Consider the following 23,512-nt stretch of genomic DNA (forward strand, 5'->3'; position numbering starts at 1 on the left):
AGAAAATAATGTAAAAAAAAAAAAAAGGAGAAACCCCAGCGTGCTACTGACTACGTTTAACAGGCAGAATTAAAAACACAGTGTAAGTGTTGCAAAGTTCCTGAAGCCAGGACCACTTAGCATCATTCAACTACAGAGCAGAGCATAGGACTGCAGCTGAACCTGCACCTTCAGTCTAACTAGCACCACCTACAAGTAAAAAGTAACCGAATCAGCAGTTGAGAACTGCATATTTGCAAATGTGGGGGGAACTACAATCAAACTACAGGCCAAAGTAACCAAAATTGGAACATATTTTCTGCTGAATGGTAGGAGTGGACGCATCATTGTCTATTCAACTCTTACAGAAGAAATGAGTTGGTCCTGACCAGGTTTTATTTGTCTAAAGGAATAAGCCCAGTTTATCCACTGAAGTTTTCTGCTGGCTCAGGGGCATGTGTTTTTTTTTTTAAAGTTACCAGTGGAAAGCATTTTCTGACTATATTACCACAGGAATGCACAAGACAGCATCATCTGTCAAATGGCCAAGAAATATGGAGTCAGAGAATGTCAAGGTAGAAGCTGCCAACAATAGAAAAAAATGACTGCTTTTTCCATGAAAATGGATAAAAATACAAAAAAAAAGAGGAAAAAAGGCTTCCTCTGAAGACCTCTAGACAAGACTACACTCTCTGGTGCCAAAAAAGTACAAGTTTAGACAATACACTTTATGAGCTGACATCTACGGAGATCACTGGCGATAGCAAAGTACTGTAAAAGGCTGCTCTATATTATGCAGGCTGACACACACAGAGGGAATAAAATGTTTAATTTGTTAAGTGCTCATTTAAAAAAACATAATCTGAGCAGGTTGGGAAAAGCTTATTATTGACAGTGCAGCAAGTGATTGCTAAAAAAGAGCTTGCTACAATCTGTAGAGCATATGATGTAGATGCAGTATTATGTTCAGTTAAGAGAGAGTAAATAGCTTTCAGATCATTTGTAATTTCTGTATGTGTCAAGTTCTGTTTCTTCCCATGCTTTAAAACATTTCAAAACATCTATTGGTGCAATTTAACAAGGTAATGGGGCCTCCACTGGTTTGTAAACCACTGTGGGTGGGGAAGCTTTCACTTTGTGAGTGGTTATTAAGTTGGAGGAGGACTTTTACTGTAGTAAAAATGCAGTACTGCAGTACTGTGTTCTTATAGCTTTTAATTATCAAGTTAAGTAAATATAAAAATTTCAAGTTTTAGTAGTTAGTCCCTCAGGACCACTTATGCAATTCATTTAGTGCATAATATGCCAGAGAATCCTATCCCATTTTAATGAATGGCTGGGCACAATATGGTATTTTTTTTCATATACTTACTAAGATTCTCTTGAGACATATTATCAGCTGCAATCTTAGGGACATATACTGCAGTAAATTGCTGGCATACTAATTTTCAACACGTAGTCTGCATTACTTAATTTTGTAATTATGAACTACTGAAACACCCACATGATCTAATACACCTTACTCACTTACTCAGCGATTACCCCTCTGCTCTCCTTATGATGTGTGTGTTTTTTTTTTAATTTCTTTTACTGATAATCTTTAATTATGAGGTCCTGGTGGAAAATTTACAAACATTTACACCTCTACATCAGCTCCACTGTCTGATCAGTTCATCCTAGCCCTGTTCATACTGACACAGATGCAAGTTCACACCAACATACGCAGAAATGCTTGCATAGTCACATAAGCACATGGTATAATGAGGGATTTATTAAGGGCACATGACAGAAAAAGTTAGGAAGTTTAGGAAGAAGCAAAAACTCATAAAAGCTCATAAAATGTGTCAGAGCCCATGGATGCATACTTTAAGAAACAAGAACAAAGACTTAGGACACGTATGCACAGGCACACACACACACCAACAGAGAGAGCCAGGGGCACACTGACCTTTTCACGGACCCCAGAAAGCAGCTTGATGGCTAATCTGAGAGAAAACAATCACTTTTCATCTGTATTTGAGCGGCAAGTGGGAGCTTTTTATGTCCCAGCCGTGAAGCAACATTAATCACCTTTGCCTGCATTTCAGCGACGGCCAAATGGCCAAGGCCCCAGCATATTGGCGATGGCCGTGACGCTGCCTTTTCCAAATTCAGCCTCTAAGAGCGCTGCCAAAGAGCAAAGAGCCAGGGCCTTTTTTTCTAACCCCCAGATAAGGCAAATAGGCCTGTGAAGTTAAACTTTTTCATCCCTCACTTTTTTGTTTAAATAATTGAAGTTCCTTGGTTTCTCACACATCATTTTGACTTCAAAGTAAATAGAGATATGAGACATCAAAGCATTGTGATTATTCTTTATCAGCGTATCATCGAGATTTAACTACCTGCTTACTCTCTGCTGATGCTTTATACTGTACATTCCTTATGTAACCAAGATCAACAGCTTTGGCATATATTCTCATCTACCTTGTGTTTTCTGTATGTGTCGCTGTGTAGGAGGAGGACATCTTGGATCTGCTGGAGCAATGTGAACTGGATGACGAGAAGCTGATGGGCAAATCCTCCAGGCAACGAGGCCCTAAGGTGGGTGAGAGCAAGAGAGATGTCGGGAGATGCGTGAAGCTCAGGGAGAATAGGGGCCACGTGCCTCATGGGACCCGAGAAAAAGTGCAAAGAAGAGTGTCAGAGAGAGCGAGTAAGAGAGAGGGAGGGGTGGAGGCGGGTAGGCAGATGCCTGGAGCTAACGCCCACAGAAAGCACATAGGACGTGATTCAGAAAAGTAAAGAAGGGGGGGGGGAGGGGGCAGTTAGGTAAGAAAGAAAAGAATCAGAAAGAGGCCCAAAGAAAAGACCCAACTCCCCTAGGGGACAGCTGTCAGGCTGTCTCTCTCTCGCTCTTTCTCCATGCTATCTTTCTTTCTGTCTATCTCCCTCTCTTTCTCTCTCTCTGTCACATACACCTATACGCCCCCTCAATTTCCCACGACAGCACATTACTCCCTCCATCACCTTGCTTCACTCCCCTCCCTTCACCTCTCCATCCCTTCTCTCTCCCTGCACATCTACATCCATTCCTCACTCGAGGGCTAAATTGGCTGGAACACTCAAAGAGTGTGTTAGGGACTCGACAGGGCAGTTCAGCGCTGCATTAGAGAGGCCTTAGCTGGAATGAGGACTTGTTCAGACACAATCACTGTTGTCCAAATTAATTTGGGCCCAGTCAGTTTCGATGTTGCTGAGTGTGGGGAGAGAGCAAAGGGGGGGGAAAGAAAGAGCTGTGACGGATAGATTCACTCCTTGGGGTATAGTGCTCACAAGCCATCTGGTGAAACTGAACTATCGAGTGTGTGAAAGCTAGAAGAGAGGAGTGAGGCAAAGGGATTAGAGACAGGATTCTGAGGGAAGGGAGAGGCGCTAAGGTTTCCTATTGGTGAGGAAATGTTCAGTGGGAGAGCACAAGAGGTAGAGAGTGAGGAAGGAAGGAAGCGAAATGGTTAAAGTGCCAAAGAGGAAGAGAGCTAGCATGTACCTTCAGGTTTTATTTCTCTTTTTCCTCTTGCTTCTTTTATTCTTGTACCTTCCTAATAGTGATATACGCCTTCCCACATCGGCTCCTCATGGCGTATCCCTCTTCCTCCACCTTTCTCCTCAGCTCACCTTTCAGCTTGATTTTACCGAGTCACTCTCACCCTGTCCCTCCAGCTTTCCACCCTTCTTCTCCTCACACATATCCGAAATTTCTCTCTCATCTCATCTGCTCAGTGTTTGGCCTTCTCTCTTTGTCTTGCTCTCCACTGTTTATCCACTGTCTGCGCCTATCTCCCTTTCTCTCTCTCCACTCGTACACTCAGAGTCCCTCTCCCTCTCTCTCTGTTCATTTCCGTTTCTCTCCATCTATTCAGTGCCTCCCCTCTGTTTCCGCTCCCATTCTCAGATGCACCTTGTCCTCTTCTTTATTCCCCCTCCACCATCAATCTGATGTTCCCATCTTCCCTTTTATTCTCCTCTCTTGTATTTAATCTCTCTCTGTCTCTATTCCCCTCTATCACTCACCAACGCAGCTACCCGGCGGAGACTGTGTAAGCCCTGTGATCACTTCCTGTCCATTAATTTGGGTGGCCTGCCAGCACTGCCTGAGCTAACCGCTGAATAACAGATGTATAAATGTTTTATTAATGCTATCAGTGTGTCCCCTTCCCGGATGTGAAATAGACACTCAACTTAATGAACTTCAAACTAAAAAAAACAACAACAAAAAAAACACATTTATTTTTTAGGGTTTGAAGCAGATCATGATTTTGTGTGTTCAAAAGAGTTTCAGAATTACAGTTGCACTTACTTGACATAAGTATTTTCACTTTGTTCTTATAAGTAGAAATACAGCAGACAGAAAGAAGGAACATCACTGTCATCAGAGGTTCCAGCTGTCCTTGTACAAAGTAATTTTATCTGTCATTTACACACTCTCAGATATGTAAAACATTTGGTATTTAAGAAAGAAAAAAAAGACACAAGTTTTACTTTGAATTTAACCTTTACATATCCAATCAGGTCAAATTTGTTCGAGGTATGAAGTCGCTCATGTTCCTATTTATAGTGACAGCCAGGCTTATAAAGGAGTGCATGTGTAATTGTGTATCTGTGCATAATGAGCCTGCAAGCAAACATAAACACGTGGGCACATGGGCTAGCTGTGTCACCGCCAGGCCTCCCAATGACAGATGGTAATGGGCTGAGAGGTGAGGCGAGGCTGAGGGAGGCTGACAATGTCTCAATGTCTTCATGTTTGAGTGTGTGTGTGTGTGTGTGTGTGTGTGTGTGTGTGTGAGAGAGAGTATTGATTCTTGTACTTATGTCCTTGTGAGAGGCTGTTTGAATTTTAGATGTATGGAAGGAGGACATTTTCCCAAAATGATGTTATTGAGGATGGTTTAGGTTTAGGACGTGAATGTAATCAGTGGAAGGTCCCATAGGGAAGGATGTTTTTGTGTGTGTGTGTGTATGGGCTTGTTTTTATATCGTGGTGGGGACTATAACCTGAATGCACACTAACCCATGGGGACTCCTGTCACTGTGGGCACAAAAATTGAGGTCCCCACAAGCAGAGATTTCTTTTTGAAGGTCAAGACTTGGTTTTAGGGTTAGCTGGTTCAGTTTACAATTAGGTGAAGGTCAGGGGTTAGGGAATGCATTATGTTAGTGAGTGTCCCCACAGGGACAGTGGAGGAAGACTCTGTTTGTGTGTGTGTGCATATGATGGAGAGAAAAAGCGTATGTGTATTATCATGTCTGTTTAATCTGTGTATAGGTACACAAATCCATCTACATATGGATCTATGTGTGCCCATTTTGTATGTGCATGCTTTATGTATATGTAAATGCATTTTCCTTGAGTACCTGTATGTGTGTTTGTCCCTGTCAGCCCTTGACTGCCATGCCAGAATGCAGCCAGACACCAAGACGTCAACGACCAGACTATCTGGCCGACTTCACCAGCGGCAGCAGCGCTGAAAACTCCTGCTCTTCCTCAGACGAAGAGGAGGAGGAGAGGAGGAAAGCAAGAGGAGGAGGACGAGGCGGAGAGAAGAGGGAGAAGAAAGTTTCGTACGACCTTGGGGAGAACAAGGAGAAGAACTTGGCTGAGCGCTCAGGTAAAGTGGCAGGATGTGTAAAAGTGTCTTTATTAGGAAGCCAGAGTGTGCGGGTTTGACAGGACCTTGTTTCCTGTGATCTTCCTTTCTTGTTTACTTTGTTTTTTTGCTTGCTTGCTCTCTCCTCATTTTGTCTCATTCTCTTTTCCTCCTGCCCAGTTTGTTGATATTTTTTTTCTTTTATAGCTGGAGCTCTTCCATCTGATTATGGCGGTTAGCTTAATTACTAAAATAACTCCATTTCCATTTTATTTGTGATAGAGAGTAAAGTACAGACAGGGGAGATAGCAAACGTTAACGTATGTAATGACGCAATAGGAAAATTGGAATTGATATAGTGATGCTGCAAGCACATGTCATCCACTCCGAGCCTGTTATAATTTTCACACTTAAAGAGTTTGAAAAATATATTCATAGTTGTACAGAACACATTTCCATATTTGCACACGCGCACATACTTTTTAAAATAAATACTGAAAGTTTTGCTTTGATCAGTACCTACACTGTACGGACACACTTTCCAACAGCAGTTCAGGGCAGGTTTTGATGTTGTGAGCCAGTAGAGGCTACGCTGCAGATGTTCAGCAGCCCACCAGTATTTATGTGCCTAATTGATGTGATGAAATGGTACCAGATCCTCAGATTTTAATTGAAGTGTAAGCAGGGTGATCAGAGCCTGTGACTCATGGGATATGGCTCTTTGTTGCTGAGTTCCTAAGCAAAGTGTCCTGGCTTCACTGCTGTAGACCCACACATTCACACAACAAAATGCTGAAGCGCTGAAAAGCACTTGGAGAAAGAAAATTGTCCTGAGTAGTGCAGTTCCAGTGAATGGAAAGTGGAGGAAGAGGCAGAGATGAAGAGAGGAAGAAACTTGATTGAAAAAAAGACCCCCTTTTTTTGTTGTTTACCTTGAAAACACCTTGAGTTTAATGCTGAAATATTCCCTGTTTTATAGTGCGAGTGATAAGTCTCAAACATTCCCACCAATTCTCATAAGTCGCATACATCAACTCAGTATCAGCTCTCTGAAGTGAGAAAGACAGGACACCTTTCATAGTAGTCTTATGTGCTGACCTTGGAAAGAAAAAAAAAAATCTCTACCTGCATTGTGGGCCAGTTTTACTGCTCAATAGCAAGGACCCTTGCATTAGCTCCTTCTCTTTGTCACAAAATAAGGGACAAATCCATGAAAGAGCCCAATTTTTTGGACAAAATATCTATGAATGTGTTTGTGTGTGTGTGTGTGTGAGTGTGTGTATGTGTATGCAGAGAGAGACGGTGACTCTGCCAAGCCCTACTCCATACCAAGCCACCAAAGGGCTGCTAGGACTAAGCCCCATAATGCTCTCATTTGGCAATGGCCAAACCTCGGAAGGTTCAGCAGCCACATACACAAACACACACACACGCACAGACACATACTGTATAATCACTTGTGCGCACACTTGATGTCAGACAGACACACCGCACGAATAAATAACACACGCTAATACACTGGCTGGTAGACAAGCTGGAGGAGTTTCAAGGGTGATGGAAAGTGTCAGTGTGGGTTTTCAGCTTCATTTTCTGTGTCTTTGTGCGTGTTTGTCTAATGTGTGTGTGTGTGCGTGTGTGTGTGTATGTACACACACGTGTGCCTGAGACAGATGGAGAGAGGTGCTCTTTAATCCATCTCGAAACCAGACAGGACTACTGTTTAGTTTCTGGTTTTGACTACACATGCTGCGGTCGTTAATAACACACACACACACTGGGCCACTGGGCCAGTGTGCCAGAGTGCAGCTATGGGAGTTTTTCATCTCCGAAGCCACCCGGCAACGGATGGAAAGCAGAGAGGAGAGCTTGACAGTGACTGGGGCACTGAGACAGGATCAGGCATGAAAAGAAATCAAAGTGTCACAGTGAGTCAGTGTTCCTCCCCACTCCCTCTCCCCTTCTTCTGTCTCTCTACAGGCCGTATGCACTGGAAACCTCCAATCAAGTCGCTTAAAACCAGCCCTGCCCCCACTGCCTCACCGACGCTCTCTGGTCCAATCAGACGTTCCATCTCCTGTCCCCGCTCCATTGCCTCACTCTCGTCACCCAGTGAGGTGCGAGCGCTGTCCACCAGGCCTTCCCCTACAGTTCCCATGGCCACACCCCTCGTCAGGCCGAGCTCTGCCACGCTGCGCTCTCACTCGCTGAGCCGCAGTGGCTCCGCCCACCGTGTGCCTCACAGCAACAGCCTGGGAACTATTCACTCCAACATAGTAAGATACTCAACATATACTCCTTACAGTCCAGCATGTGTGAGATGAGCTGTCAGTCACACTAAATTGATTTTCAGATAGTACAGCTGCCACTTTGCTGTGTCAATCTTCACCAATCTACTACCCCAAGTGAGATTTTAAAAAAAAACTAAAAAAACATTTACTTTCCAATTCTGTTTCACCAAAGACGTACGTACAAATGTACTTATTCTGCCATCACAGCTTTTAGTCTCCCCTTTTGCTTTTCTCCTTCCCTGCCATTTACTGTATCCTGGCCCACTAAGAATCTTTTAAGCAGCTCCTTCGATACTGTATAGACCTACTGTAGCCCACAGCAATAATCTTCTATTATGTTGCCATCTGTTGCTTTCCGCCTGCCTCCTCCATTCCCTCTACTTCTTTACAAGTACGCTGGCAACCTTTGGATACACTGCAACAAAATAAAATGCGGCAGAAAGCTTTTTAACTTTGAGAATAGAACTAAGTGGAAAGCGTTTATACTGAAAAAGGCCACAGAGTGCACCGGTTGTACGCATGTATCCTGACACACTTGTTTACAAAATGACAGGAGAATTTCCTTATTTTTTCCCTGATTTTCAGCTTCTTGCACATTTTAGTTCCCTGTGGGAATCACACATGTGGGAATAAGTACAGGCTTGAACAGGAAATCTCAAATTGCTTATAGCATCACCAGTGAGTGCACTGCTGTAGCAGTAATAAAACGGTATTTTAAAGAGGTTATTATACACATACTCATGTTGCTCTATGTTATCTACTATGTAAAGAAATAATACTGTAGCAGGATCATAAATTACTGAGCACTCAGGGCATATCATAAATAGTTATCTCTGATAATTAAAATTAATAATGACTAATATGCTAATGGTATACATATATTAATAACACATTACACTGTTTGCACCGTTTCAACATGTTAATGAATCCTTGTATGTGAATGCATCTTTATACTCCTGAGCAGAGGTGATTTTGATGACCCTTCTACATAGATCACATGAAAAAGCCCTAATTGACAGGGGAAAATACCATTAATTGATAAGTAATTAATAATCAAAATAACTGCTAATTGCAGCCCTACTGGCTTCAAAAACATGAATTTTCCTGATAATGAAATAAAATAAAATAAATACCTTTTCCATTTCTGCCATGTCCGTTAATAACCTGCTGTATGTGTCTAATTGAGCCTGGTATAGATGTGAAATGATGCAACAGTGCTGAATGAAACATTCTGGTTAATATTGATGTGTAACTGAATGGTTCTTTGAACTGTGTATTCGTATTTGTGTGTGCATTTAGGGTGATCCACTGATAAACCTGAGGAGTAAAGAGCAGGAAGCAGAGCTGGTGCGTCAGACTCTGGCTGCACTCACGGCCATGAGGATCAGATTTCCCGGCAAAACAGAGGAAGAGGCCGAGGCCGTGCTGGATGAGGTGGGTGCATGATTACTATTGCATTTAAGCATGCATTACCTTATACAATGATTAAGTTTTTTATCAAATGATTCAGATTCAGGGGCAAAAACTGAGTGTAAAAAATGTTAACTAAAGTAATATAGCAAAAGCCTGAAATAAACAACTGTAATAAAGTGGGTGTGAACATGGATTACAAGTTTTTGAGCAGAAATCCAGACCGCTCTATTCCCATAGCCTCCTCTGTGGCCAGGTGCGGTCACTCTGCAGCCTAACTAAAAGTGACCTCCTCTCCTCCCTCCACAATAGCCTGTCCGCTTTGGCCTGGCTCCCATTGTCTTTCAAACGACCCCAGTGACAACCTGTCGGTCAGTTTGCAGCCCCGCGCTATTCCCCACTGCTCCCCTGTATTAATCAGTGCCTCTTCTATTTCTGGTCAGATCTCAGTGTCCTTGCATTTGGTGTGTGTACGTGCGTTTGCACACGTGTTTGTAGTGCTGCTAAAGCTACTGCTTGAATTTATGTTTTCCTAAAATATTAGTGTACAAACAATAGCATAATTGTCTCATATGGCTAATGGTAATACACCAAAACCTATTAATTAAATTATGTTAATTATGAATGCACTGAACTGTTGGAAACAAGCCGCCCAAAAATCCAATAATGGCTATTTTATATACAAAATGTTGAAACAATGAAAATCCCCATATTAGTTCTGGTAATGAGCGTTGGCAGCTATTGATTCCGACATTTAGCAATCACAACTATGTATTACTGCAATGCAGACTGTGTAGAAATAGCCGTTTAACGCATTTATCTTCCAAATGACTTTATTTAGCTTACGAAAAAGGTGGAGGCTCACCTTGAATTCACACCAGAAGCACAAAAGTACTATGAAAGCATCCAACTGTCCCATCTACACTGACTCTGACCTCCGTTACAGCAATAGCTGTCCTCAGAACCAGCCGTCTGTTCAGCACCACAGCTCCCGTGGTGCTGAAAGGACAGCAGCCAGCCAGACTGTCTTCACCAGGCTGACTGATGACAAAAATACCACCAAAATGTTCAATGGACAAAATTTGTTTTTTAGCAAGCTGCATGTGAAGTAAACTGGAAGAAGTATACCAGAGTGGCTCATTTTATTTTTCTATTTCACATTCGGGCCAAAGTGCAAGGTCAACAGGACCTCTCTCACTTGGCTTCTCAGCTTGAAAAAGCCAAAAAGCGTAGACAGCTGGGTGGCTGGAAGCCCCACAGGGCTTTGGTTCTGCAGTACAACACCAACAGCAGCAGCTAGATGGACAGCATAGGCACCGTCCTACAGCGAGCGTGTGGTGGGGTCAGGCTGAGCAGGTCAGAGTGCAGCTATCGCACCACCAGACAGGAGCTGCTCAAGGTGGTCCCGGTGGTGTGAGAAACCCTGCTGTTGTTGAAAACAGAACTTGACTTTAAATGAAAATTACCCTTTATTCTGCCAATATTAGCCATATTACAAAAACTAGTACAGAGATGTGAGAGGACACTGGACAGTGAGTTTTATAGCTTTCAGCTTGATATCTCTCTAAACTTTTTAGTAATTAAGTTTTCTGCTTGTTTCCTGCATGTTGAGTTGTTACAGAGTCCTCAGGTTATGCGACAGGCCCTTCAAATCAGATTTAATTAAAATTAAATTATTAGCTTTTTGAAGATCATTGAAGACCATTCAAAATTGGCATAACATTCCCAATAATTATCTAGTAATCAAAATATCTGAATACAATTAAGACATAGTTGTTATGATTAAGGTTAAGTTAGGGTATGCCAACAAGTAATTAAGCCCGTACAATTTTCTCACAAGAACACCAAAAACAAAATTTATGTGTGTGTGAGACATCTGGGTGTGTCGGGGTTGTGAGAGACAATTAACCACCACACCTGTACTGCTAACAAACCCTAATGAAAGCACCATGGAAACGCAGACGAGCAGCTGCACCTGTACCGTTCGCTCTTTGCCTCTGGAGACAAGGACTGTTCACTTGGCATGAAAACAATCTTTGGCATTTTATGCTTTCCGTGACTTAAAGTTGACTTTCTAATTGGGCTAATGATGTGTTTGTATCGGAGTAATTGCCTCTTTTATCTTTCACTCAAAACCTGCCTTTTTTTGTCGCAGTTGGAACCATTGAGTTCTTGTGCATTGTGTTGTGCTTTAATTGAGAGTAATTTGCGTACTCATAAAACAAATGTGACAAATGAATGTGCAGCTTACCAGACAAGGTTCATAAGGTTCTTATTGAAAGAGAAATCTAAACAAGTAAATAAGCAACTTCACGGAAAGTGAACAAAAGTGTTTACAGTATACCTTAGCCCTGTATCTGTGAATCCTTGTGGGTTGTTTTTTGTGTGTGTGTATGTGTGCATGTGTGTGTGAGTACACAGAAAGTTTACACTGGAGCTTCCCAATGGGAGCACTGTTTGCAGGGGATCTAGCATGCTACGTGAGAGGTTTATGTGCACCAGTGGGGAGATGTAGACTAAGTCAACAGAGCAACAATAACAGCGCCTGTAGGTACACAGTAGTGTTGGCACTAGGAGCAAGTGCATGGGAATATCCAACACAGCTTTTGAGCATAACAACTCATGGCCCCAAGGGTTTTTAACACACCCACCAAACACAAGGTCTCTCTGCTAAGGAATGAAAGATCACAACACAATTTTACAATTATCCCTCAGTTATGGTGCATTTAAATTCACAGATGAAGAAAAGAAAAGCTCCTGTCAGACTAACTATTTATTCTGTAAATATCTGGCCAGTTTTACATGCTGCTGGTTTCACGTCTGAAAATGACCTTATATCATTCTTCCATAAAAGGCACTTTGGCAGAGCTTATTAACATTTCTGTGATGTTTTTTACATGACTCAAATGTAAATAAAATGTAAATAAAAGATCAGATTTTATCAGTAAAAGTATAGCACCCAAGCCATTCATGAGAAATTAAGGTGGTGCTTTAAATTATCTACCTTTATTCATAGAGATCATTCTGAAGCAGGAATTTCAAATCTGAACTTTTGTGAGATAAAAAAGTAGTTTTGTAAAACTGGCTGGAAAAATTACAAAACAACTTTCCCTGTGCACTGAAGATGTTGTAACAAGACAGCGTAGTGATGTGCTGCAGAAAACGTTTTTTACCTACTATCATGTGCTGGATGACAAATATCACACAAGCATTGCAGCTCTACCTGTAAAGGTCGTGTCATGTTTGAATGTGGAACTTTTCCATAATGGAGACCTTTGTGTGAAAGCAGAAATGTTAGATATTCCATGTCTGGGTTGAAGTGTGAGAGAATCAGTGAGGATGACTGTGTCACTGTGAGAATGAGCTCTACGCTTTGTCCTCCTCCCATTTCTGACTCATTCTCATCATACTAAGATAAAGTAATTGTAGTTTAACTGTGCCGTGGCATGGCGCTCTCTAGCTCAGCAGTTGCTACAGAGTTGCATGATACTACTGGAAACCTCTTGAGAAAACATTTAACCAAGGCCTTTGCTCAAGTTAAAAACATGTATTCATCTTCTCTTGCAGGTGTCTGTTAATTTTGTCACTGCACATTGTTATTGTTGCTTTTTGCAGTGTCTGAACTGCACAGCACTGTAAGAGTAGTGTATTAAGACTGGGTTTTGAGGAGGGATTGCTGGGAAACAAAAGATGTAATGAAACTTCAGAGGGATGTACTTTTCTGCACTGCACTGTTCTTTTTTTTTGTCAAAATGAATGCTTATAACATACACTAAAGGAGTTTTTAAATACTTTTGTTTGATTGTAAATCTACTTATTACAGAATGGTGTTAATGTAAGTTTTTCAGCATGTTTAAAAGTTTTTTTCCACCCTGGCTTTTCTTCCTCAGATCCTTGACAACTGGAAATACCACAAACCAAAGGTGGCCTCCTATTGGCTAGTGAAGCTGGACTCCACCAAACAACGGAAAGTGAGTCCTTATGCTGGAATCATATGGCAAGATGGTTTGATGGATGGTTTGACTTCACACCTTTAGCAGCTACTGATGTTTAGCAGAATATCTATCTAAAGTTTTCACCTCTTGAACTGCTTCAGAACTCATTCAAAACCATCACATTATTTCAAACTGCAAGATACTGCAAGAATCTGGAGTGAAGGTCACTGTTTGGTAAAGATCACAAGTGTGTGCCCAACACAAAACCTCAGCTTGGCCTAATTATTAAAACTTAACTTATTAATGGTGAAGTTCTCAATCACTTCTGCTCTGCCAGATATCATGTGTCATTTTTTGATGTACTAACTGAAAGTTTTAAAAATGGGCCACATTTATCATCATTATCATTTTACACCTGTATAAATTGCCTTCTTCCGTCCTTGCTGCCACACAGCATATACCATCTCCCCGTATAGAATGGACATTGTTAAAGTCGATGAATCTGACAAGATGTCCCTGACTCCTACCTATTCCTTTGAATGCTTTTGAACAACTTTTAAAAACATGGAAATAATTCCCAAATCAAATATCAGAGTGAGAGAGAGAAAAAAGAAGACATGCACAAAGATCATTACCATGTCAGAGAGTGAGAGGCAGAGACACCAAATAGGATGTAAACAAAACAGAAGCGGGGACAAGACACGAAATGGCATCCAGTAGGCGTGTCAGTAATGATGTGATCTCTCAGCCACTGCTTTCTGCACAACTGTGCTCGGCTGTGTTGTGGGCTGTGGTGGTGCGAGCTGATGTTTTATTTGGAGTGGAGCAGCCTAATGAGCAGCAGGCAGAGGTCAGGAATGTAGCGCCCACCGCGCTGCCATCTGATTACCATACCAAAACATATCTGTGTGTGTGTTTACTCATCTATCAGTTTGTCTGAGTGTGTATGCGTGTCTCACTTGCCTCATATTGCTGTAGGGAAGGCTTGTCTCTTCGCATCGCAAAACACACATGCGCGCACACACAGTCAGACGGGCACGTCAGTAATGAGGAGAGAGGAATCAAAGTCAGAAGAGCCACAGTGCTGCACTCTGAGCAGGGTGAAAAGAGAAAGAAAGAGGGTGGAAGAGAAGGCAGTGAGGTGGGGAGGGATGGGAAAACGAAAAAGGGGAGATGGACGGATGGCACAGGTGTTCTCAGACCGCCCAGGAACTTCTGACACCTTCTCTCCAAGACTGACGTTGGTGCAGCAATTAGTCCTCTCCCTCGCTCTCCACTGCCTGCCCCAGCATTTTCTGTCCTGCTTCTACCAGAGCCTCACACACACACACACACACACACACACACACAAACTAGGCATAGGCTGTGTATCTGTGCATGCTTTAACGTGAATGCAGAGATCAACCTGCTAAAAATCTCGCTATATGTGTGTAAGGTCTGATTAAAACAGTTTGCAGGATGTGTTTGTGCACCCACTGTGTGCTTGTGTGTGAGTGTGTGTGTGCATCTGTCTGTATTTATTCATTAATGCAAGCTTGCTCTCAGTTACTGAGTGAATCCATTAGCCTGTATGATTGCTAATTTTAAGGTAAGGTTAAAAAAAAAAAAACAGAAAGGAATTACAGTTGGAACAAATGCCAAATCACGCATATCAATTAGAAATGCTGTCACCTTTTGTCTTGCAGCATTAATTTCCCTCATTATCACATGCTTGATTTAAACCTTGGTCGCTCTTTATTGTTTCCCTCATCTCTCTCTCATTTTATCTGTCACTCAGGTGTTGGACATTGTGCGTACCAACGTACGCTCGGCACTGCAGCGAATCTGGAGGGAGCCAGACGTAGAGAGCCTCCACCTCTACCGGCTGTTTAACCGTGTCTTCAACCGACTGCTCTGGAGTCACGGCCAGGGCCTGTGGAACTGTTTCTCCAACACTGGGTAGGCCCAGTTTAAGCAGTGCTATCTTATTGGACTGCCTACTTGTCTCATCTCCACACACAAAATATGTGATAGTGTCAGATTTTTTTTTAACTTTTCAGAACAACAGTCAAACAAACACAGCCCCCTCACAATTCCAACATCTGATATGTGTGAGGTGAAGAGGTCTCAGATGCTGTTTAATCATCCGACAAACCAGTTTTTTCACACAAGGCTGTGCTACAATGATGAACAAATGGTGAACAAATCATCACAGCTGCCATCAATTCCAATTCATTTTTCTGTGCATTTTTTCAGTTGTTGTTGCTCTGTGGTTACAACTCATCTATGAGGCAAAAAATTACAATCGGCAAGACTAGAGCCGCATCTAGACACCTTTTGAATTAAGAAAAAGAAAAAGTATGAGACCTACATATAATGTAAGTTTGACCTTTACTGTAATTGATGACTAAACCAAGGCTAAAAAAGAGACATAAAGAACTCTCCTGAATGAACTTCTGATGTTGGAAACTAATACTTGAGAATCAGCACAAACAAGTGATCACACTGCAGCCCAATTACCACTCTATTCATTGCATAATGTCACTCCTTCCATCTTCATAGCTACAAGTTCACACAACCACGCAATCTCCCCCAAGTCCTTAAGCCCAGTGCTCGTCAGTGTACTAGTGACAGCAGGGACAATTTCCCATTTTTATTCAGCATGACTGGAGGAAGCAATGCTGGCTGAATGACAGAGAATGAGTGACAGACCAACAAGACCCCGCTGCACTTTCCTGAAAGCTCTCTGGGATGAAAGAAACATGTTGCTCTGTGGAGACAGGGTGCAAATTAAGGTCACAAATCTGAGCTGTTAATCAGGGCTTTTTCACAGGTGAGAGCAAGAAAAAGAGAGGGGAGGGGTGGAAGCAGGAAGAAGGTGAATGAAGGCCTCTTAGTTCTTTTAGTCTGGTTTGTTATCTGATACTTTGAAGTTTTCATGTGGTTCCCCTTTTTATTTATTTATTTTTTCTGGCTTTTTTGATGCGACTGAAAGTGGCTTCCTACAAGATGAGTCACTGCAATGACACTTGATCGTGTCCCTATAGAAACCGCAAAACAGTAGACGGACACACACACACACACACACATACAAGCCTTGACTGTTCCCTATCAGTGGTTCACATTGGCTTTCTTTTGCTTCTCTCAAACAGACACATACACGTATATATGGCGAGACATCTTAAGATGTATCAAGTTAGTTTTCACACATTCATGTCCTCAAAGACACATAAGCACCGTCAAACAGATCCAGACATGCAGCAACACACACATATATATGTACAACCCTGACAAGCAGACAGCTGCCGTGATGGCGGCTTTATCGCCTGTGATAAAGGTTTGACCTTCTTGCATCTCCTCCTCCTCATACTCTTTACAGTTCAGTTGATCAGTGGCTGTGTTTCCCTCGACACAGAGGGCTCAGGGGGTGTAACTGAAGTCGCTGCCCACAGCTCTCTCATTTTCCTCCTCTCGTTTTTCTTGGCAGGTGTAATTGAGGGAGAGTGAGAAAGGGAGTGATAGAGATGAAGGCAGAAGGAGAAGGGGAGGGACTCAATGACAGAGAAAAAGCGGAGAGGAGAATGATTGAAAATGAGACATCATAAAAACAGTAAAGGAAAGGTTGCGTGGCGGGGTAAAGGTCCAAGAAGGAGGATTAGCCTAGCCTAGCCTAACCTTAGCTACCCCCAGCAGGCTGCACCCCATGCAGCCTTTGTCTGATCACAGCCTGCCCTGGATGATCCGGCTAGCTTGCTAGCATATCATCTGGCCCCTCAATACTAACGGGCCACGGCCCCAACATGGATGAACCCAACAGGGGGCCCCCCCCCCCCCCAATGTCACGCGGTGACAGTGAAGCAGAGCACCTCGAAAAGCACACTCCAAATCCGAGTGCAGCCCCCCGCCCCCCCACTCCTCTGCTCCTCTCTGTCTCTTGTTTGATATTTTATCTAAGGGACTTAACAACAATCAAACAGCCTAGCAGCTATTGTGGGTGATGAATTCAACAGGCTTTGAAAACGACTTAGAGGAAGAGAATGGAAACATGCACTGCTCTGAACCCTTTCAGAGGAAGCACCCCCCACCTCCCAAGGAGTAAAAGGGGGTAGACATCAAACGTACCCCCCAGGGTTGTGTGTCTCAGTTGTTGAAGCTCCCTCACAGTCAGGGGTATGTCCGGGGCTGTAAAGGGGGTTAACTGTACTTGGATTTGTTTCATCCCTCCTCTCAGTGTGTCTGTCTGTCTTCCTGTATGTCTGTGTGTGGGAGAGCGTGCAAGGAAATGTATATGCACATACGCACAGGTGAGGGCTAGGCATTAAACTGTATGTGACTTAAGTTACTTAAGTTGTGGGCGTATGTCATGTATACAATATACTTGTGTATACTGATGAATGCATAGTTATGCTAATCCATAACTGCTAAGATTAATTTGACTCTTTGTGTGTGTGTGTGTGTGTGTCTGCACTCTCCAGTTCATCGTGGGAGACTATCTTCAGTAAGAGCAGCGAGGTGGTGTCACCCCAGGAGCTGCAGTGCTGCCGCCGGCTGGTCCAGCTGTGTCGAGACTGCCTTTTGGTCGTCTACAAGTTTGTCTCAGAGTCCCGTGGCTCTTTGACTGGACTCAGCCCCGAATGGGATGACACCAGGTGAGAGGGACACCCAACCCTTTGATGTCTTCCCACTGAGTTCTTTATTTTTGAAAGATTCTTATAGCATTCCTGCTGCAATAGATAGTTCATTATACAGTGGGGTGGCCGGATCAGATTCAAGAATATGCTGGAATTCAAGAGTCTGGTAGGTCCCAGGTTCAAAAAGTACTCAGTCAGTGTCCTTATACAAGATGCTGAGCTGTTGCTATGCAAAGAAAACAAATCTTAATGCCTGAAAAGCAAATGTGAACCGTTGTTGATCCAAGATGATGAGAGCAGTGGATTTTGTGCAGAAAATATGGGAAGTCTTTCGACCCATACTGTAAGTAGATCGTGTAACAGTTTGTTGTCCTAGTTTACAGATTAAATTAGTGCACCATATATATGGTCATAATAGGATCAAAACACTAGAAAATTACACAGAAAACAACATATCAGGGGTGGAAAATGAAGCTTACTGGGACACTGAACCTTTGTTAAGATTAACAGGACATCCCTGATGTTGCGAATATTTACAATATTTTGGTGTCTGTCTCTGATCGATATTATGTCCAGATCAAAACCGACTAAAGCTGAGTTTGTTAAAGTAGGTGCCCAGTAATAAACTTTGCTTTGATTCCCCTTAGAAAGCACTGCAGAAACAAAAACCTAAATTGAGTAAATAAATGCATAAAAACACATACAGACAAAAAAACTTTGATTTGAAGTTTCAATAGCTATCATTGTTGAAGGAAACTTCTCCTCTCTCTCTCTCCTCCATTGGAGCCTTAAAGCGATCGTCTTCATCACATAACCCTGATAAAACAAACAAACGAAGAAAAAGAAATCACCCTGTTTCTATTTTTAAGGTTGTTGCCTGCAGGAGACAGCAGCTCAGGTTTGGAGTGAGAGAACTTTTAAAGCACATATGCTTTGGGCTGGCAGACAGGGAGGGAAGGAAGGTAGGGAGAGGGGGAGGGAGAGAGAGAGAGAGAGAAAGAGAGAGAGAGAGAGGGAGTGTGCTGTTAACAGGAAATAATGGCCCACAGATTAGCGTTCAGGTTAGCCCGGGGCCCCCCGAGGCCTGCTTAATTCAATTAGAGCCCAGATGAGCCTGTGCAGCAAATGACCTTACGCGAGAGAGAGAGCTCCTTTTTTCCTGGGGCCTCGCTTTACATGATTCATAACTCTTGCGCATATTTTAACAGGCTATCACTTTGCACCTACAGTATAAAAACCTCAGCTGTTTAAAAAAAAAAAAAAACAGCGTGGGGTTTGTGTACAGTTGTCGAGCTACATATGTTTGGACTAATCTGACATTGTTGCTGTGGATTATTTTATCTTCAGCCAATTTGTTTTGAGGATACATTCAAGAAAAAGAATCAAAGGAATTTAAACATGTAACTGTAATTGAGTTTAATAACTCAAGCATGCACAAAATGATATACACTATATTTTTTTGCAGTAGGTATCCTTGAGAGTCCATTTAAGCATGCATTGGTCTGTTTCTCCTTATTTCTTCTGTGTCTATATATGTCTGTGTAAAAAAGCTTGCCATTTGCTGCTGGACCAGCCTCTACCCATGGCTCCACCCCTGCTGCTGTCGCTGCCGCTTCTTCTTCCTCCTCTTCCTCCGTCTCTTCGCCCCTCGACGCAGGTCTTTGCTTGGTTTAGTTCCGCTAAACCCCCGCCCCCCTCCCACATCTTCCAGCACTGTCCCTATTCACTGCTTTCTGCTGCTCCCGCCACCTCACAGCTGTAACAAAGGCCTGGTCCCAACTGCCCAGCGATGGTTGCTTTGGCTGCACAACCAACAGTCTAGCATGGCGTCCTCTCCTTTCCCCTACTAATATTCAAATAAATTTTATTTGGATTGACTTACACAGCATGAGAGTGGAATATTTTCCAAATGATCAGATTATTCATAGCCTAAAACTGTAAACAGTGTATTTAAAAGGAAGGAGATAGGAGAAGGAAGCATATAAAGACTGTTTGGAGCACTGTTTGTCAACACTGCAACCATTTGGCCAGCTTGCTGTACATCACCAGCCAACCACCCCGCTGCTACATGCTAAGCTACGCCTTTCACCCAATGCTTTTATCAGGAGCATCTTACCCAGAGTGCATTTTTCAGACCGAATGGCCTCAGTGGGGAACTGAGCGCCTCACCTGCACCACATCAGTGGCATGATCAACTTAAAGCACCGCTCTCTTCTTGTCACAAGAAGGAGGGAAAAATGGCTCGGCTTGCATCGTGCGTTACAGTTCACAACACAGCGGTCACATCTCTCCATCAGGCATGCAGGAGCAGTCGCAACCCGCCGCTTCTTCAGATAGCCGAGAAGCAATTAGGATTATTTTCTCATTGAGGCATAAGCTTTATATGAGAGGGTAAACTGTGTGTGTATGAGAGGGTGCATGCGTGCGTGCCATGTGACTGTTACACAACGATCATCCGTCTCTCCTCAATGACCCGCACTCAGCTATCCTCAAACTGTTTCTCCTGAGCTGTTTTTTTTTTTTTAAAATCAGACCGACGTGTAAATTCAAAGGATAAGTTCATATTTCTTGATCAGTTTTCAGCTTTAGCTTCAGCTGAACTTGGAAATGATTCCCTGTCCCAAATTTTAAAATTAAAAAATAATTAGGTTTATTTTATCAAGTCAACAACACAAAATGACTGAACTAAACCTAACCTCAGTAACACCTGAGAAATAATACGTCAATAAAACACAACCATGACTCACACCTGTCAACTGTATAAATATTTCTCAAAGTCTGGACTGATATTTTGCAGAAAATGATGCAGAGATTTAGGAAGTTTAAAATCAAATTTCACCATTTCCATTCAGCTTTTGCACTTCCAAAACACAATTATGCACAAAATATGTTTGGATTGAAGCCTAATTTTGGCAGAACCCTACAGTCTGACAACTGATGACAGATCATATACGCAAGCGAAAGCCGGTCCTTTGAATCCAACATCTACACACCGTCTCTTGTGCATGTACTGTACACACACATACATAACACATACGCTTGCGCACAGTTCTTGGCAGCCTTCGGCACACATCAAAGTGGGTCTGTTAGCTGAGGTCCTCGGGGGTCTCCATTGTTGACCACACCTGCCCGCTCCCGTTCAAGCATCCTTCCTGTGTCAAGTGCCCTGATCAGGTGTGTCAACAGCCTCATGAGTCTCAGAAAAGTCCTTCAGTCTGTGTGGGCAGATGAGAGGAAGTAGCCAAATAGCTCTGCTAATGACTTTCTTGTTAAGCCTGGAATTACTGTCACTACCCAAAGACAATTTCCCCATGATGACAAAAGTTTCAGATTTTATTAACTTTCATCTGTCTGAAAAGTGTGGCAGTAATTAGGGTTAATTGGGGTGTTGAGCTGAATGTGGGCAGCAGATAACCTTCAAGCCTCTTTGTACCTCTTGGTTTATGATTGCGTCAGCTATCATGGCAGTCTTCCCCTCCATCTTTACTCATGGTATTTCGTTTTGTCTGGTGTCCTCTTAATTCGCTGTGGCAATCGCATCTCTATGGAGGACATATGAGTGGCGTGGAAGGCCCGTCAGTAGGAACAGTGGTAGATTATAGACTGTAGTACGGGAACGAAGCAGGAGAGTATCACTCAGTCTCCCCATCAACTGATGGATTCAAGCAAAGCACAAGTGCATAAAGAAGCCTCCCCCTGGCTTTCAAGCATGCACGTTGTTGCCAAGACCTTCTTTATGATCAAAAGGAGGACGAACCTGGAAGATGCAGAATAAGGGTCCAATTAAATATAGCCTGCAGAGACAGTGGCCGCATGGACGTGAGAACCCCCACACCCCACCCCTTGCCACTACCACCACCGTGATTCTTTCTACGAGCAGAATATTCTCAAAGTGAATAGCAGAGGAGCTCTGAAGAACACACGCTCAGCCTCCAATGAATGTTCAATATTTGATTTTCTTTTTTTTTTCTCTCTTTTTTTGACTACTATTTCCAATGCCTGGGCTTGAGATTCTCAGCGAAAACCTTATGGAAATGGAGGGGGAGAAAGGGAGAAATCATACCACAAATCCATGAGCAGGATCCCTGCGGATATACAGTGAATCTCATAGTAGTGGGTGTGAATATAAGACGCCGGGTGGGGAGAGAAGAAACATAAGCAACGAAGCAGAAATGAATGACACAGAATCATGGTATGAAATCACTAAATGTCACTTTCTGAGCTGCACTTTGAGCGACTTGAGAGGAACAAATGAGAGAGGCTGAAAGCAAAGCACATCCTGTCCCCCCTCTCTGGAGTTTGAGTGGAGGAGTTTAAGAAGTAGTGCTGGGCTGAGCCCTTGTTCCTCGAGTCCAGTCACAGACAAAGATGATGCGCTGGAGGGATACCTACGGCCCACTTGAAGCTGTTTCAAGGACGCTCTTGTTGGACTAAATGAAGTTAATTTGAATTCTCCCTAACTCTCCTGGGTCTGGGACTGCGTTGAAGCGGATGCCCTCAGCGACATGCTTTTTTTTTTTTTCTTCTCCCTTTCTGGTCGACTTTAGAAGAAACTGCTCAGCTAATTTGTCCATGAGCTATTTCACAAAGAAAGAGAGCTGTCGGAGAAAAAGTGTGCTATCTCCGCACCAGCTTTAAAGAAGATATTATTTCTTCACTCTGTAATCCTCTGCCCCAGTGGCTCCCTTTTGATTAGATTGTCACATCTTAAACGCTTCCGCAGGGAGTATTTCTTTTGACCATTGTACTCGTTCAACTAAACGAGTATTAGATGTAGTTTTTATTAGCTAAAGATCCTTGCTGCGGTTGTGGCATTAAGGTCACATAATGTATAATATCACAATATGACAAGTGTGCTGCAAAAGCCCATATATTTGTGAGTTATTCTTCCAACTGATCAGTCTGGAAGAATTCAAGCTACCCCTCTGTCTCATGTCTACCGAAGAGTAACCACCCCCCACCCCCACCCCCCAACATTTGCATAACCTTCAGTTAACCTTATCCAGGATTTGATCATCTCATCTGACATTGCTCTGACAACCATATCTGACTCATTTCCAGTAACTTAAGGAAGATGGGAGCAGGGTTCAGCCCCTCCTGACTCTATCTCAACCTGACGCTGGTCTCATTCTCAGGTACTGGAACGCTGTTAGCAGGAGCTGCCTCACTGCTCTGTCTCGGTGGAAGGTGTCATAGAAAAGTCTTAGAAAGGTACTGACGTCTGTGCCTCGGAATGATAGGTGAGGATTTTCTGTTCATGATACCACAAATTTAAGGGTCAAAGTTGAGAATTTAGTTCAAAGAAAAAAGGATCTGCTTCTAGGAGGATCCAGTAATTATTACTGTGAGCAGATACATACACACTGCATATAAACAAGTTAAACAGGGCTGTTACTGATAGCACTATGTGTGCGACATTTTAGATTTGGTCCAAATTAGAGCTGCAACAATTACTCAATTAGTCATTGATAGAAAACGAATCGCTAATTATTTTGACCAAGCAAAACATTTTAAGATGTCACCTTGGTCTGCGGGATAATAACAGGCTTTTTCCATTGTTTTCTGCCATTTTATAGACATTAATTGATTAATCTGAAAAATAAGTGGCAGATTAATCAATAATGAAAATAGATAGTTAGTTGCAGCCCGACACAAAATAACCC

General features: G+C 42.8%; 1 protein-coding gene across 2 annotated transcripts in view; it reads left to right on the top strand.

Annotated features, from left to right (window-relative positions):
* ttll7 (tubulin tyrosine ligase-like family, member 7) overlaps window positions 1-23,512 on the top strand; it is a 67,345-nt gene that overhangs the window by 41,581 nt on the left and 2,252 nt on the right. The window contains exons 14-21 of one of the 2 annotated variants that reach the window (XM_018673173.2): window positions 2,473-2,559; window positions 5,399-5,627; window positions 7,584-7,879; window positions 9,194-9,328; window positions 13,195-13,275; window positions 15,017-15,177; window positions 17,694-17,867; window positions 22,985-23,089. In XM_018673173.2, the coding sequence (XP_018528689.1) occupies window positions 2,473-2,559; window positions 5,399-5,627; window positions 7,584-7,879; window positions 9,194-9,328; window positions 13,195-13,275; window positions 15,017-15,177; window positions 17,694-17,867; window positions 22,985-23,045 (1,224 nt within the window). In that variant the 3' untranslated portion in view covers window positions 23,046-23,089. The remainder of the gene's footprint in view (window positions 1-2,472; window positions 2,560-5,398; window positions 5,628-7,583; window positions 7,880-9,193; window positions 9,329-13,194; window positions 13,276-15,016; window positions 15,178-17,693; window positions 17,868-22,984; window positions 23,090-23,512) is intronic. The other variant, XM_018673172.2, reaches the window with a different exon arrangement.

Source organism: Lates calcarifer, linkage group LG17 (assembly GCF_001640805.2).
Source record: "Lates calcarifer isolate ASB-BC8 linkage group LG17, TLL_Latcal_v3, whole genome shotgun sequence".
Lineage (NCBI taxonomy): Eukaryota > Metazoa > Chordata > Actinopteri > Centropomidae > Lates > Lates calcarifer.